The 18,058-nt window shown below is 37.3% G+C and overlaps 2 protein-coding genes across 2 annotated transcripts in view; one reads left to right on the top strand and one right to left on the bottom strand.

Moving 5' to 3' along the window:
* Positions 1–267: 267 nt before the first annotated feature.
* On the bottom strand, positions 268–4,219 carry psmb11b (proteasome 20S subunit beta 11b). The gene has a single exon (XM_048177148.1). It carries the CDS (start codon positions 3,614–3,616, stop codon positions 2,399–2,401), a length of 1,218 nt encoding a protein of 405 aa, XP_048033105.1. The 5' UTR covers positions 3,617–4,219; the 3' UTR covers positions 268–2,398.
* Positions 4,220–5,602: 1,383 nt separating this feature from the next.
* LOC125260573 (protein sel-1 homolog 3-like) overlaps positions 5,603–18,058 on the top strand; it is a 35,188-nt gene continuing 22,732 nt past the window's right edge. Inside the window, 11 exon segments of the mRNA XM_048179001.1 lie at positions 5,603–5,906; positions 8,435–8,631; positions 8,633–8,958; positions 9,928–10,054; positions 12,878–12,999; positions 13,245–13,360; positions 13,491–13,555; positions 14,012–14,135; positions 14,264–14,393; positions 16,778–16,915; positions 16,997–17,220. Coding sequence (XP_048034958.1) covers positions 5,859–5,906; positions 8,435–8,631; positions 8,633–8,958; positions 9,928–10,054; positions 12,878–12,999; positions 13,245–13,360; positions 13,491–13,555; positions 14,012–14,135; positions 14,264–14,393; positions 16,778–16,915; positions 16,997–17,220 — 1,617 coding nt within the window. The 5' untranslated portion in view covers positions 5,603–5,858.

The following is an 18,058-nucleotide window of genomic DNA, read 5'->3' on the forward strand; positions in this document are numbered from 1 at the left end:
ACAGTCTTGATGACAGGCAAATATTCCAATTCAGTAGAAAAATCACTCCTCTTTACAATGTATGGATCACGTCCAACATATGATTTTCTGTTTATGCCTCTCTTGTAATAGTGTCTAAACCAGGGCATTAAGGACTTTCCTCCATCTCGTCCATTCAGCTTTTCGCTTCCTGCCCTCCATCTGAATTTCGCGCATCATCAGAATCACGTGATTGGAAACAAGCTATTAGGAATTTCAAGAATTACCAAGAACAAGAAGCTTAATTTTTATATAAAACCATCATTTAAAACCCCTTATTTTTGGCTTCCATATAGGATTCAAATCAATGAAAGAAGTGAAAAGTGAACTTCTAAAGTTAAGGATTAGTTATGGGGGAGATTAATAAAGTAAAGTACAGAGTCTGTCAGAGATTTTCATCACACATTGAAAAACAGCAATCCCATCTCTATCCTGTAGGGGTCATTACAATGCTTTAACCTCCACAGCCTTCCACTCTTGGCAGGAATGTAAAACCTTTGAGCGTCCAGCTAAATGATGTGACATCACCAGGTATTTGAAAACTTTTAAAACACAGCAGAGATCAGAGACACATTTGGCACACATTTGTTTATTACAGCATGAATATGAACAGATGTGCTGAAGAACGTCAACGTGTGGATCTCTAACTGGAGTGAGTGGAGGCGGGGCTAATTTGCATATACATAGAAGCGCATATACTAAACGAGGCAAGGGTGTAGAGTTACAATCAAGCTATTTTATGGCATAAATAAATATTTTTTCAAAGAAAAAAAAACGTTTAAATATGTAATTTTGGAGATCAAAGTTATGTTTTAAGGCATAAAATGATTGAAGGACTAGATATGTCTGAATTACCTTTTTTTCTTTTTTTTTCATTTGTATCTTTGTTCTATCATATGTATTTGTGCTATTGCTTGTAATTTGTTTATTTGATTTTATTTTACTAATGATTCTTTACTTGTCTTTAATAATGTTTTCAATTTATATTAGTTAAACTAATTATGAAATTTCACTGGTCTGTAAAATGTTGGTGTCTTAACCCTATTTATTAGAATGCAAGTTAAAAAAAAAAAAAATATTTATTACTTTTTTGTGTTAGAGCACAATTTGGCAGGGCAAGTAAAAATTTGAACCATGGTTCAACCAGGACAATAGAAAAAATTCCTTAGTGTTGAGTCCTGATTTCTGCTCGATCTTACAAGTTTATACATGAAATGTATATTCTTTATTAGTTATTACATTAGAAGTGTAATGGTAAAAAGTTTGTTCACTCAAAAATTAAAAGCAATATCATTCTAAACCCATAAGTTCTTTTTTCCTTCTTTTTTTTAACATACATTTTTTAACATAAAATTAGATTTTTACCATAATGCCCAAGATACAATCAAGCTTCTGACATTCAGCAAAATTATTTAACTAATAAAAGTCCAAAGTACCACAAAAATATCCCATACATCTCATGCAGGCGTTCTGTTAATCATCTCCTTTTGTGTTTCTCAGAAAAAGAAAAATCATACAGTTTTGGTACAAAAACGTCCTTTTTGGCTGCACTATTTGTTTAAGAAAGCTCATTCACAATGTGAAACACCAAGAACTATAAATCTTAAAGTCCCCCTGAAATCAAAATGTATTTTTTTTTAGCTTTTAGTATGAATATCTTAACCTTATGGTTATGAATAAGATGGTGTGTTCCAAAACAATGACAAAATTCGCATTTAGGAGATATAAGCATTAAAACTTACAGTCTCTCACTTCCGCTAAAAATGGATCACGGATTTTCGTGACATCACATCGCACTTCAGTTTCTCGTCAAATCTTCTGTCCAATCAAATGCTCTCTAGAATCTGAAGTCCCACCTCCTCCTACACTCTTACAGACGGTGAAGCCTCAGCTGAAATCGGTCATTTGCTCACACATTTACTAGTTTCTAAATGGTGAATGGCACATAGAGCACTATATAGAGAACAGGGAACGATTCAGACAGTGTAAACATGCTTTCCTTTGATGCGAATGGAGTTCGTTTTCGCGTTAGTATAACGTGAACCGCCGCATAAATAATGCTGTATATAAGCGATTTAAAGGACATTATGAGGAGAAACGGTTATAGATTAGGAGGAAACAGAGGTTTTACAGAGTCTAACGGCTCTGGCAAGCTGTAACATAAACGAAACGCTATTGGCTATTTAAAAAAAGGGGCGGGGCTGTTCGATATATTGTCCTGTCTTCCTGTTTCAGTTGAAATTACGTCAACACATTGAATAATGCTGCGTGTTCCAACACTCTTCAGTGGGCCTTTAAAGAATTATCAATACATGTTTGTCTTTGCTATAAAATAATTTTCTCATCATTCATGTTTTCAAAATCTGCCTCATGTTTCTCCTCAAACTATATCTCTATCATCACACTTTAAAATTGCTTTCTTTTCTGTTTTTCTCTCCGCCACTCTCTTTATCTCCCTCTCTTTCTCTCTGTAATACTCCTCTTTCAAGTTTTCCCTCTCTCTGCGCCTCCACCCTTTGGCAGTAACATGGTAGAGATCTACATTATTGCCCGAGTACGCGTCTCTGTATGTGGCTCGGTACACGGCCTCCCTGGCGACTGAAGCGGCCTCCTGTACGCTCATTCCCCAGTAAACGCTGCTGTCCAGGATCGAGTATGCGTAGGGCGAGCCCGATCCCACAGAGAACAGCTCCCCCTGCAGGCGCAGCCCGTCACTGCACACATAAACAACCCGTGGGCCACATATTCCCGAACGAGGCTTGACCACTTGTTGAGCTGGAGATTTACAAACTGCAGGAGCAGCTATGAACGGCTGGGTTGCTGCTGATTGGATACATGAATCGCTTGCTGCTATTTGAGTGATAGGGGTATTTGCATATTTCTCTGTAATTGGTTGCTCGTCTTTTTCTTCATCCCCATCCCATCCACAGAGAGTGGCTGCGACGCAAAGCTCAGTGCCTTTGAATGGATGCAGCATGTGGGACAGCAGTTTTGCGGCGCCCCCCGTCGACAGCCTACGGCGGTGTCGAAGCTGGTACAGCCTGAGCTCTCGAGCCAGGATGCGCTTCCAGAGCGCGCAATCAGCTGAGGTCCCGGATGTGGTGCCGACCAGGTGAGAGTGGATGGGTAAGACCTTTGGCGAGGCGGGACAGGCCACCTTTCCCGAGCAGCTGGAACGCGTGTCGGCTGCGGCGATCACACCTCCCTGGAACGCGAAGCCGAGAGTTGTGGTACCGTGAGAGAGAGTGAACGGTAAAGGCACGGAGGGAGAGATGGAGTAGGGTGTGGGTGAAGGAAGAGAGATGGACGGCAATGAGGGGTGCTGATGGTCTATATTCAGTAGGTTTGTCGGCGCTGAACTGAGGCTAATTTGACCAAAGTTTATCGGGCTCTGTGTGAGGTATTCCGCTATCGGCATATAAAATTCCAAAGGACTCAGAGCGCCCCTCCCAGGCAGCCTTGTAGAGAAAGCTTCTCCGTGAATCCCCTCTCCGAACAGATGAGTGGAATCCTCCGGCATGAAGGACTGTGAGAGTGGAGCACTCCATTGAGGGAACAGAGGGGGGGTCTGCAAGCCGCATACATCTTGCAAAGCCATAAACTATTGTGTAGATAGACAATAAATTGTAACTCTGTCAATTATTACACTGTATGACATAAACTGCAAAAACATGTCATAGTTTTTCAGGCACTTTACTTGGAAGATTTTTTTGTTATTTCTTCAGTATTGTCCCCTCATTTGTATGTTATCTCATTTCCACAGGTGGGTCATTTTAATCTGTTATTTGGTAAAGAAGTCCTGGATTACTTCAGCATTGGATTCCCCTCAGCGTTCTCAGTGTTTATATCTTCTTGTGGTGATGATAGGCTGTTGAAACAAAAATCGAACATGCCCAGCCACTTCCCTAGACCACTGCTCTCCTTTGTCTGTTCATATCCAGAATATACTCTTATGGAAAAGCAAAAGCAATGAGTACCAGGTCCAGCATAAATTATCCAACTCTCAGTCCACTTAATGTCTGTTTTCAAAGTTAAGTCTTAACCAAATAGTGCCTCAGTACATCTGAAATAGTTCAGAACCCCCTTATATAAGCGCCATTCCATGATTGACTCAACCAGAAACGCATGAAAATGCCAAAGTAAGCCTTTCAACCCAAGCTTGACGATACACACCATGAAATTTCATTTTCAAAGCATATCAGTTTTGTGCTGCTGTGCTGTGTATTTTGGAAACAGGACATCTGTGTATTATAAAAGTTCTTTATTTAAAGGTGCAATATGTAATATTTTTGCAGTAAAATATCCAAAAACCTTTAGGCCAGTGTTATATATTTTGTTCACTTGAGTACTTACAATAACCCAAATGTTTCCAACTATTTGTAAATCGTGTTTTTATTTTGTAGAAACCATGGAAACACCAAAGACACTTTAATATATTACATGTTTTAATTGACAAGGGAACAACTGTTTGGTTACATTTTAGACAGAAAATTAATTGGTGTTATATAGCTCAACACGTTTAGTCTTATTGTTTAAATCTAATTTTCTTGATTTTTTTTGCGAGTACCATGCTTTACCATGCCTCAGAGAAAAACATTATTTTGTTGAATAGCTAACATGGCATAATCAGATGAAGCTTTATTTTTAGTAACAGTAATATAGAATTTTCTCCATCATACAATACGTTTTAAAATTAATTCCATGCCATTTATCAACACAAGCCATCTAGCATTTAATATGATATTCTAAAATCAGTCTAGTTCAGTGTGTCTCAAACAAGTGTCTCACAGCAGCCGCCGAGCGAACGCACAGAATAACGTTATAACATCATTTTCAACACTCTCAAATGTATCTAATATGATAAACAGAGCTGTGTTACCTCATACTCATGACCGGAAAAGCGGAAGCGGCGCCGGCGACTGTGGCATAATAAAAGTTGTGCAATCGCTCCAGCGGCCTCGTTTAGCTCCCACAACACTCGGTCCTGCTCTGCTTCATACTACAATAACGTTAATAATCGCATTCATGAACATGATTTTTTCCCGAGTCCTATCCCTATTCTTTTGCACCGGCTGTGAAGTGAAGACCACATGTCCCAAGATTCCGCGCTCAAAGTTCATCAAGCTACGGCTTTGTTTTGAATAAGCCTCTAGTGACCTCTAGCGGACATAAATCTTACATATTGCACCTTTAATTGGGTAACACTTTAGTTTAGGATCCAATTCCCCACTATGAACTAGTTGCTTATAGCATGCATATTACTAGGATATTGGCTGTTTATTAGTACTTAGTTATAACACATACTAATGCCTTATTCTGTATGACCATATTCTACATCCCTTAATCCTACCCAATACCAATAAAAAAAAAAAATATATATATATATATATATATATATATATATATATATATTGTATTATAATACAAAATATGTTATAGTTTAACAGAGGTTCTTTATAGAAAAAGTAAAGAAAAGAAAAGAAAATAGTTCATGTAACATTTAGTTTGACCTCCTGGGATATGGACGAACAACACTTTCATGATAAGGTTAACCATAGCATTTCTTATAATAGTGAAATCAATGACTTCAGCGTTCTGAGCGGTTAGTAGCGTTCTCGGTCGCGTCGCTGGCAGTGCAGATGAGGCGAGTCCACGCATAATGAGAGTGTGGCGTATACAGTGACACACAACAAACACACCTGTAATTCTCACACACGGAAGAGCGCGAGACGCAATGAAACATGTCGTGACAGTAAACAGCTAAAGTTTTAGCGTCATAATCACCTGTGAATGTTGCGTTTGGTCGCTTCACTGCGCGTCGCGTTCATTAGATAGTGAAGATGAGAGTTGTGTTGAGTTTCGTCTGCGCAGCTGTCGTGCTCTCACCGGTAAGACACTTGAGACTTTATTTTCAATTCTATGCAACTTTAATAATTGCTCGAGTTTCAGTTTCATCTTTAAACATCTTTTACTTTAATAACATGGATTATTTACAGGTCTAGTTTTGCCTGCTATTGTTATTTAAAGAAAGAACTGATTTATTAGTATTTGTATGTTAAGTTACAAAAAGTACGTTCTTGGTCATATTTTGACGTACCTAAAATATGTACCATGGTAGGTTTATATTCCCTGAAGTTCCTTGGAAATACTATTGTACAGGTGTGGGGTGTTATTAAACTTGTAATCCAGTACAAAGACAAACAATTAGCTTATATTTTGCTTAAAGATGTTACTTACTAAGATTTTTTTTTATATAATTTTTTTCCCCATTGTGACATTAAGCACACCTTCCCAATTATCAGTACTGTTCTTTTGGAAAATCTCATTGCTAATGCTAAAAAGATAACATAACAACAACAACAACAACAACAACAGAAATGGATAGGTTGATTTTTCTAACTAAATAAAGGTTCTTTATTGGCATTGATGGTTTCAAGAAGAACCTGTAACACCCAAGGAATCTTTCCATTACACAAAAGGTTCTTTATAGTGGAAAAGATTATTAAAATATTCTTCACACTGTAAAAAAAATGTGATTTTAACAGTAAAAGATTACTGTAAATTTAACTGTAAAAATGATACAGTAAAAAAAAAGTGAATTGGTTAACAGATACTTAAGTATCTGTACTATATACAGTGAATAACAACCGTACATTTAAAAATACTGTTAAATTGACAGTTTTTGGAAGTGAAAAAGAATAAATCACTGTATAATTTACAGTGAAAAACCGTAAATTGACATTCTCAGAATTCCCCGCGTGACGCTTCACATATGATTTATTTTCGTTGAAATAACTATGTTTATTCCTAGTTTTTTCTAAGCAGTTATGTACATTAGGGAGTTATGTTACATCTAAAGTTGTTAAATTAATGTTTATTGCATTGACAAAACAAGAAGATGTTTAGTGTTTGTGTGAATGACACTGTGTGCACCTTCTATATATTAGTATTAGTATTGTCCTTCTCAGCCTGTGGAAAAGCTGCTTGTGATGAGTTTTAATTCATTATGTGACTCTCATCACCACTGTGCTTGGTGGTTGTCAGTGTATTACAAAGGTACAAAACAGATATTAGTACTTCAATAAGCTGGTAAATTATAGCCATTAATTAAATCAGTAAATTTAAGTTAAATCTGTAAAACCTAAAATGCTGCTACCATATTTTTTTTACGGTAAATTTCTGGCAACCACAGCTGGTGTTTTTTGTTTTTTTTTAACCTTAAATTTAAATTACATTTTTTTACAGTGTAAGAAAAACATGAACTATTCACTCTAAACATAAACTGATCACTTTTAAGAACTGTTGACTGAAAGGTTCTCTGAGGAACCAAAAATAGTTATTTTATGGCTTTGCTGAGAAAATGCCTTTTTGGAACCATTATTTTTCAGAGTGTATATTATTTGCTTAAAGGATTAGTTCACTTTCAAATGAAAATTAGCCCAAGCTTTACTCACCCTCAAGCCATCCTATGTGTATATGGCTTTCTTTTTTCTGATGAACACAATCAGAGAAATATTAATAAATATCCTGACGCATCAGAGCTTTATAATGGCAGTGAGCGTGCTCCACATGGCTCCAGGGGTTAATAAAGGCCTTCTGAAGCGAAGCGATGCACTTGTGTATAAATTTATTATATTTATTTATATATATTTAACACGTTATAAAATAAAATATCTAGCTTCCGTGAGACCACCTTTCGTATTGAAGTTACGAAGAAAGTGTAAACTGGTGTCGCATCAGTTACGTTTTTTCCGTAAGTTGAATAGGGAAGGCGTAGGATGTAGTGTAAGCTTTTTGACCTTAAAGAGATTTACACTTTCTTTGTATGTTGAATACGGAAGAGGGTCTAGTGAAAGCTAGATATTTTACTTCATAACTTGTTTAAATATGGATATTTTTTACACAAATGCATCGCTTCGCTTCAGAAGGCCTTTATTAACCCCCCGGAGCCGTGTGGAGTACGTTTATGATGGATGGATGTGGATGGAGACACTTTCTTCAGCTCATACTCGTGAACCAGGTTCACTGCCATTATAAAGCTTGGATGTACCAGGATATGCATTAATATTTCTCAGATTGTGTTCATCAGAAAGAAGAAAGTCATATACACCTAGGATGGCTTGAGGGTGAGTAAAGCTTGGGCTAATTTTCATTTGAAAGTGAACTAATCCTTTAAGTAAATAAATTAAAAAGAAAGAAAGAGAAAGGATCCTAATGCAAATTTATTAATTTGCTTGTCTGGGAGTAAAAGTATGATCCTGACATTTCAGCCAAGCCAATATATGATCTGGATTGTTATTTCATAGGGTCCTATTTGTTTGTCTAAATGTACAAAATTCAGCAAAAAAAAAGATGTTTGATAAGTATCTAATGTTTCATACTGATGTGAAGTGTGGGTCAATCTGTCTCTCTGAAGGTTTGGTGTGAGTCTTCTGACAGTGAAAGGACTCATCGTGGAGACTTTGTGCAGTTTGAACAAGCTCCTGCTACAGTAATGGACAAGTGCAGTGTACAGGTCCAGTATAACTGCTCTGCTGCCTGCCGAATCGGTGTCGAAATTGTGATCTCCACCCCAACAAGGACAGGAATGATAGTCTACAGACGGACCTGGACTAACCATAAGAGATTTGGAAATCCCAGATCCAGAAAGGTTGCCTCTGGTGTTTCCTCCAGCTGTGCTGTACCAGAGAGACTTTTTTGTCAGGCAGCCATTGGAGACGTGTGATGTGCTGCTGAGGGCCTGGCTGCTTCATCTGGAGGAAGAGAAACTTGGTGGCAACCAAGGATATAACCAATCTCTTGTGAGAACGTCTACCTTTTTGAGGACACTACCTGCATCTCATCGTCCAGCATATCCACAGACAAGTTCGGTCTCATGGGGCGCATGGCTGATGTGGCAGCTGACCAAAGATACTGTGAGAAAATGTCCACATGAGTCAGGTGGGAAAATTTTAAAAAGAATAGTTAACAAATAATGTAATGATTTACCTTTACCCTCATGCAATTACGAACACATATGTTTGTATTTTGTACCATGGAACACAAATTTACGGAGCCCCGCACATGACATGCAAGAAAAAAAAAAAATTGTGTGCACAATTTATTATTTCGTTCCCTCGATTTACTTATTCATGCGCAAAATGTACTATTTCGTTCCCTCGATTTACTAAATTGTGCGCATGTTTTAGTTAATCATGTGCACGATTTAGTAAATTGAGGGAACGAATTAGTAAATCGTGCACATGAATTAGTAAATCGTGGGAACGAAATAGTAAATCGTGCGTACATTTTAGTAAATCGAGGGAACGAATTAGTAAATTGTGCGCACGATTTAGCCTACTATTTTTTTCCTGCATGTCATGTCCGGGGCTCTGTACAAATTGAAGTCATTGAATCATTAAAAATCTCATTCACGATCATATTCAGATTCCAAAATATCACAGCAGGTTTGCCATCAGTGACACCAAATCACCCTTGGTTCTTACAGTATGCCAGTTTGAATAAATAAGATGCAGAATTAGATTTCAGAGCTATAGAATATTTAACAAAATTATAACAAATTAAATTTTGTCTGTTCCAACCCGATCTCACGGCAATACTTACGTATTTTATGAAGTGGCTAATTTGTAGGAATTGGTAGTGAGATAGCGTTGTCTGTTCCCCACGCAAGTCTGAACATGGACTTTTTTTGTAGAGTTTGACAGACCACTTGGTCACTCTGAACTGTCATTATGTCACTTGTGTTCCACTGGAAAAAAAGAAGGACATGATGGTAAGAAAAAAAAAGAGAGAGTACTAGTTTAGGTTGTTTGAAGATACTGTATTGTCATGATTTTGCAGGTGCATCAATTTTAGATTATACTTGAAAATTCTTTTGCATCATTTATTTGTTCTTTTGTGACTTTCCAGATACTGTGGATATCCTTACTTTTCCATTTGCGAGTACTGGTGAGAGGTTTGGGGTGATATACACGTTCTCCCCCTTCAAAAACAGAGATCTAGAAAGGAGACGCAGCCTCGGTCTCAAACAGCCAAGGTCAGACTTGCTTTCAAGATACTTCATTCAATTAAATGAAATGGTCCCTTCTGAAATATAACCATGAGTTCTTCATCTGTTTAATCATCCAACCAGGAAAAAAAAATAATAATTTTTAGAAAAGTGCCTAGCAACAGCCTGGCAACCACTCAGAAAACTCTACCAATGCCCTAGCGATTACTCAGAACATCTTAGCAACACCCTAGAGACGTCTTTGCACACAGCTGTATACTGTCTATTGAAGGGTTCATAAAATCCAGTCCTAGAGGGCCATTGCACTGCAGAGTTTAGTTCCAACCCTTATCAAAGGTCTTCAGAGTTAATAGAAAATTGCAGATTGGTGAGTTTGACCAGGGTCAGAACTAAACTCTGTGGCCCTCCAGGGCCAGATTTGAAGAACACTCATGAAATCTTAGCAAACACCCGTGCAATACCCTAGAGACCACCCAGAACAGCCTAACAACACCCTAGTCATCACTTAAAATACCATAGCAACACCATAGAAACATCTTTGTGTACACTGTCTATAGCACCACCATAGCCACTATACTCATACAACACTTTAGCAAACATCCTAGCAATGCCCTAGATACCACCCAGAACAGCCTAGCAACACCCTAGTCATCATTCAGAATACTTTAGCAACACCCTAGCAATTTCATAGAAACAACTTAGAGGGCCTTAGTAACAAACTGGCAACAATCAACCAGAATATTTTTACCAACAACCTAGTAACGCCCTCGTTATCACTCAGAACACATTAGCAACACCCTAACAATGTTCTAAAAACCACCCAGAGCACCTTAACAACAACCTGCCAACATCCTATCAACAACAATGCCTAGCAATGCCCTAGAAACCACTCTAAATACCTTAATATTGGATTTTCTATGGAGAGCCAGTTTTGTTTCCTCAGAAAATGTAAAACTCCAGTTGTATTGTTTTAGATGTAATATGAGATAACATTCCTAACATTATTTGTGCTCAATATAAGCACTTCATATGTGATATGATCACTTGTTGATATGATAATTGTGAGGAATTAGCTCAAATTATGGGTGAAATATATATATATATATATATATATGTAACGTGGTCAGTAGATGTGGGAAGAAGGAGGCGGGAACCGGCGAACGTTCAACAAAAGTTTAATTCAAAATAAGCAAAGAACAAAACGAAAGTAATGCCGACAGACCCTCGCGGACGTCTGCCGGCCACACAAACATAATAAAACATAACATAAAGTCTAGGCCTGGTCCTCTCTCGTCCTCCACGGTCGTCGCTCCTCCTTTTATGCTCCCGGAGCTCCTCCGTGAGAGACTCAAGGCCGGTGCGCCTCCCAGGTGTAGCTCGTTAACTCTCGCGCCACCGGCCTCGCGCCGTTCCCTCACGGCTCTCGCCCGCCCTGGGGTGAGTTTCCCGAAAGCATCGTTGGTGAACCATGGTCGCAAGTCCATTGAACTCTATTGGTAACGACGGAACTTGCGACCATAGTTCGCTTTGGGAAACGCACCCCTGGTCGCCACATATATATATATATATATATATATATATATATATATATATATATATATATAGTAATTAAATCATAACACGTTATGATCAATTATAATATAAACCGACCAAAAAGGGAATTATGTATATATATGGATAATTAATTACAACGGATTATAACCAAATATGAATATATATGGTCTAGCTTATCAACTCTTAAAAACAAAGTTTTCTTCTGGCCAAGGAGAATTCTCCGTTACTTACAAAAGCATATAACGAGCGAAATCAAACGTTGAAGTGACTTGGATTCATTAATGAGCATCAACAGAGACAATAAAGTGTAACTAATATGGATTTAATATATGGCCTAAATATAACAAAGAATATATATATATATATATATATATATATATATATATATACAGAAGCGAAAGTAAAGTCAGGAAAAACAGAGGTGATCAAAAATGGCAAATTACAAACAGTTAAAACCTTTGAGAGCCAGCAAGGAATCACAACTTACAAAGGTAAACTTAAAACACTACGAAGAAATGTTTCTATACTTGCATGGGTACTTTTGGAGGCCGTGGTTAATGCACCGTTCTGCAGGAGTTTCAGTGCGTTCGAGCTGGCGTGCCCTTTGTGTGTTTTTAACGACTTAATTTGCATAATTTATGAAGGTGTCCAAATTGGTAAGTTTTCTCCCAAAAGACTCTAAAGATGGACTAAAGCATTTTACAGTAACATAGAGGAACATTTTGAATCCAATAAGTATATGTGTGGAAGACATTAAAGCAGAGATACATTTTTCCCACTTGAATATAAACATTTAGGGTAAAACTAATACAATTACAGTTGTAACTAAGCTTATATAATAGGGAGACATGCATACACACCAGGTACAAAGGGGGTACATTTTGGCATAGTAATATTTTGAGGCTAATTGTAAAGAAAGTCTCTGTGGTGTGTGTGTGTCTGGGTGTGTGTGTGTATTGGTCGTCTGGGGTGGCCACATGGTCTATGTGCCCAATAGGAGGTCAATCTAGGAGAACCTTTGAAGTTCCTTTAGGTGCCACAAGGTTACGAAAGTGTTCCTGGTTAGGCTCTCTGGTGTAACAAATGTGACAAAAGGGAGTATGGGGCCCAGACATGTCAGAGTTACAGGAAGGAGGTCAAACGTCAAAAGCTTTCACAAAATTTAGAGTTGACTCGATCTTTGGAATTCAGTCCAGATGCTACATAATAATAGTTTTGTAATGCTTGAAATGTTTTGGAATGTGTATAGGGTGTTGGTACACTAATTTTGAAACTCGCATCATCTCCTTTTTGCAGCACGGCCCTGTCATTGTGGCTCTACTTGCTGAGCTGGTGCAGCCAGTCGGTGTGTGGGATAGTCAAACATGTTAATGAACACAGGAAATATGGAAGCCCGCTTGTTATGCTGTCTGACACAGGTAAGCCAGTCAGTGTGCAATCCATCATGTGACATTGCTGCGTGAAATAAACTCAAGCAAATTTAAAGGAATAGTTCCAAAACTAAAAACTAAATAAACTCTCATGAAACCCTAATCAAAATCCCCAAGTCATACAATAACTGCATGAAGAAACAGGCTGAAATTTAAGCTGTTATTTACTGAACTATGTATTATATTTTCATATAGACGTTAAATGTGATGTGCTAGTATGTCTTGGTCCTCAGGCAATATAGTGCTGCAGGTGCAAATGGTAAATGGAGAAGAACAGGCGTTTACAGCACACACAGGATTACCCCTCCATACCTGGATCCGTTTGGATATCTTCTTTCAGGTGTCAAAGGTACATCAACCATATTCATATGCAGTCATATGTTAAGTGACACTGAATACATACAGAAGTGCTTATGATGAACCATCATTCAGATGTGAATGTATTAGAAAGTGAACTTTTGAAAATTTTTTCATGTCAGGCAAAACTCATAATCACAAAGGTCTTACCTGCAGGACAGACATCAGAGAGCATTCATTTTTTTGAGTAAGTCATAACGTCTCATCTACACTAAAAATATATATAATGTTTATCATTATTACCATAAAAGGTTAGAAACGGTAAGCAAATTTAGAAATATTTTTCATTTTAAGGTGAACCTACCCCTTTAACCAGTGTCTTATAATAATAAAACATATTTAAAATAATATTAATGTAGCCACGAAGAAATTGCACAAAATATATAATATTTTTTCCCGAGAATTCATATAATGCTAATTAATTGCAGAAATGTTTCTCTAGTTTCAAGTATACACCCAACTGAATTTGTTATTTTATATATATTTTTTAATACTGTTTTTTCAAATAGTTTTTTTACACCCATTTTTATAGTGTTGTTCATGTTTAGTAAAACGCAGCAATTCTTTCTTTCGTTCGTTATTTCTTTCTTTCTTTCTTTCTTTCTTTCTTTCTTTCTTTCTTTCTTTCTTTCTTTCTATTCAGTTTTCATCATCCTGTTAAATTCAATGACACATCAGGATATTTTGTGATTGGTGGATGCAACTACATGAAGGGGTTTCATGGGTATTTTGGGCCAATCAGATATTATCGTTTGGGCACAGAAAAGGTGAGTACAACTATCTTATCAATGGTTAAATGCATATGACAAAACTTATTATGTCAATATTAATCACATGATGCAGCATGCATTCAGACATTCTTATGCCTTTATAACTTGTATCATTTTTATTCAAGGTGAAAAACCCCCTGTCCCCTGTCAGGACGCTAAAAGAGCTGGACCGACTCCACAGACACTGTGAGGAAATGCAACAGGTTACTGAGCACTATCTGGAGGCATTGAGACAGAACCGAGACATCTCTAAAGGTCAGTTAAAATCAGTGTTGGGGCTAACACATTACAAGTAATGTGAGTAATGTAATCAGATTACTTTTTTCAAGTAACAAGTAAAGTAATGCATTACATTTACAACAAAATAATTCTGAGTGACTTTTTAAATAAGAAACTTTGTTTTCCCATTTATTAACTGACACCTCTCCATGTTAAGAGAAATTGAGAGTAAGAATGGCAACACAGCTGAAAGAATTAGTTTGAGAGGCGCCCTCTACTGTACAGGTGTGAATATGCATTTCCTTCAGCCTGAGGCTTATTCATTTCACTTTTGGTGTGAAAGGATCTTTACATTTGCCAGAAATAGAACTTTTTTTGTTATTAAAAAACAAACAAGCCCAGCCCAGGTAAGAAAATACGAAAGTATGCAAAAGTAATGTAACACATTACATTATAATGTAACCATAAAAAGTAACGCATTTAGTTACTTTTTTAGGAAGTAACGCAATACTGTAATGCATTACTTTTGAAAGTAACTTTTCCCAACACTGGTTAAAATGAATTTGACCATAATAGCTCAAATAGACTTGAATTTTATGAGAAATGTTTGAGTTCACAATGAGATCATTTAACTGCAGACTTTGCTATCTTGGCAAATCTGAGCACATTTTGACACATTAGCTATGATTCCATCCACATATTTTTATGCGCATTTTGGGATATTGCATAAAATATCACTGGAACGGACATGCCAAGATGTGTATGAAGTCTTAAAGGGTTAGTTCACCCAAATTCTGTCAATAATTACTCACACTCGTTGTTGTTCCAAACCCGTAAGACCTTCGTTCATCTTCAGAACACACATTAAGATATTTTTTGATGAAATCTGAGAGGAATATGACTCATCAATAGACAGAAATTTAACAGACACTTTCAAGGTCCAGGAAGGTACGAAAGACTTCGTTAAAACAGTCAATGTGATTGCAGTGGTTCAACCTTAATTTTATGAAGTGATGAGAATACATTTTGTGCGTCAAAACAAAGCAAAAATAACGACTTTATTGAACAATATCTTCTCTTCTGTGTCATTCTCATACGTTGTTTACGCCCAGCGCTTCCAGGTTCTTCGTCAGAACTCCGACTCATTATTGGTCGGCTCCTGCATCAGCATCACACACATGCGTTGTGCTGCTCACATGATCAGCTTTGGCCAATACTGAGCCGGCATTCGGACGTAAACACGGAAGCCTTCACTGTGCTTACTGCGTCACCTGTGTAAGGATAATGACAGAGAAGAGATTGTTGAATAAAGTCGTTATTTTGGTTTTGGTTTTGCACACAAAAAGTATTCTCGTCTCTTCAGACCATTAAGGTTGAACCACTGCAGTCACGTTGATGGTTTTAACAATGTCTTTAGTGCCTTCTAGACCTTGAAAGTGTTGATTATATTGCTGTCTATGGAGGAGTCATATACCTCTTGGATTTCATCAAAAATATCTTAATTTGTGTTCTGAACGACATGAGGGTGAGTAAGTAATGATATATTTTTTTATTTGTGGGTGAACTAACCTTTTAAAATGCATATAAAAAACTGAAAAACTGATCTTTTTTTATCCAATTAGAAGACATGCACATAAACTACAATGGAAACACATTTATCGAATAAATACCAAGATGCACTGCAAAAAAATCATGTGACTGGATAACTGGACTAACTAGCAGAGCAATTTCATTGCACACCATCTCATATTTTGTTTTAATCATTCTTAAATGCCTGAGCCAAAGTTTGTCATCAAAATGATTTGGTATATCTAACTTTCAGAATTAGTTACCTCAAACGATTCGCATTCCCAAACATCAGGCATCTGCCCCCGAGCGCAAGAAAACATAACAGCGTCTGTTATAGTTTTTCATCTACATAATTTATTATGCAGGAAAAAAGAGCTGCAGTGGCTTTCCTGGTTGCAGCAATATTTCAGTAGGTTATTTCTTAGAAATGATTTATCCGTGGACATCATATATATCTTAAATTTATGTGCTCTCATAATTTTGAATCAGAATAACTTCCCTCTTTGCAGAAACATCTCTTTTCTTCTCTGATGACGAGGACGGGGCAACCTGTCACTCGCATGAGATCCACCAATAGCAAACCACAGCCATCCAATAAAATTTCCCATGGACAAAATCAAGCCCTGCCCTAATTTTTTTCTTGTTCAAGAAGCTGCTTCACTCTGATATACGTCACAATAGGGAAGAAAAGACTATTGCAACTTCTGTTTCAAGCTGACTTTGAAATTGAATGAAATTGAGAGATTTAGTCCTTCAAAATACAGTGTCGGATTGGACAGCAGATAAGTAAAAGATGACAATTTTCTTTTTGGGTGAACTTTTTCTAAAGACTTTGTATTTTTGGTTATCAGATGTTTGTGAGTCTTATTATGGAGACCTTAAGAGGAAGTTTGGTCGTAGGGAATGCACACAAACTTGGTCGTGGGACCAGCAAAGAAGATTCAACATCACCCTTAAGCTTCTAGAAGACCACCAGGACTTCATAACAGGTAGTAGGAGTTTAACACTGTACTGTGTAATGTGAACTACCAATGGCTCTTGGTAGAGAGTCTCTTCATCTGTTCCTTCAGGTCTGGAGAGCAGTGGTGGACATTTGTTACATCTAAGCCAAGTGATTTTCCAGGATGCAGTAAAGACAATAAGAAAAGCAGAAGAATCTGACGGTGGCCTGGATCTCATGTCAACTATCATTGAGCAGCTTCAGGTGTCCTCCTGCTGGGGTCACCAGCACTCCTCTCTCCTGCTCGCTACCCTACACCTGGCTGGCCTGGGCATCTCTGTGGACCTGGAGCAGGTGGGAATGAGATCACCCCTGAGCATTCAGTGGCCATTATAAAAGAGCAATACATTGGAAATATAATTCATCCTAAATTTAACATGCAATCAGAATTACTTTCTTAATAGCCTTTTATAAGAAAAAGTTTTATATATAGAACTAACTAACTAACCTTAAAGGTTTCTGTCAGGTGCTTCATATATGGGCCATTCTATAGAATTGGTGCAAACTGATGTTCCACAACCAAAAAACACATTTAAGTATTCATATTTTAGATGTTTACTAAGATCCCACAATAATATTTACAATATCAGTAAGCTTAATATATATAAAATCATCATTTATTGGGTACTATCAATTGGTCACTAGTGTATGTTTTAGTCCATTGGCTGAGACTGATTTTAACCACACTTCTACATTTTTGGTCAGGAAATATTCCTGTGTCCCTCCCTCTCACAGTCTTCTCTTTCATAGTAGATAGGGACCATCATTTTGAGTTAAATGTGTTCAAAAGTCTGAAAATCTGTGTGTAACTTTAAGGAACATCACTACCAGACACCTTTTTTCTGCAATTAAGCAAACTTTTTTGAGTGTTATTCCATAAAATTTAGTTTTTATGTGTGTACAACTGTTCAGGGGTGCATTTCCTGAAAGCATTGTTAGCCAACTATTGTCGTAAGTCCCATTGAACTCTATTGGTAACAACGGAACTTTCGACCATAGTTCGCTTTGGGAAATGCACCCCAGAATTGTTAGCTAACCACTGATTATCATATTTGAGCTAGGCTCAAAAGTATCTAAAATTGTCACTACCAAAACAATCAAGACCGAAACATGTGGTGAAGTTTCAGTTATG

The sequence above is a fragment of the Megalobrama amblycephala genome, linkage group LG24 (genome assembly GCF_018812025.1).
Source record: "Megalobrama amblycephala isolate DHTTF-2021 linkage group LG24, ASM1881202v1, whole genome shotgun sequence".
NCBI lineage: Eukaryota > Metazoa > Chordata > Actinopteri > Cypriniformes > Xenocyprididae > Megalobrama > Megalobrama amblycephala.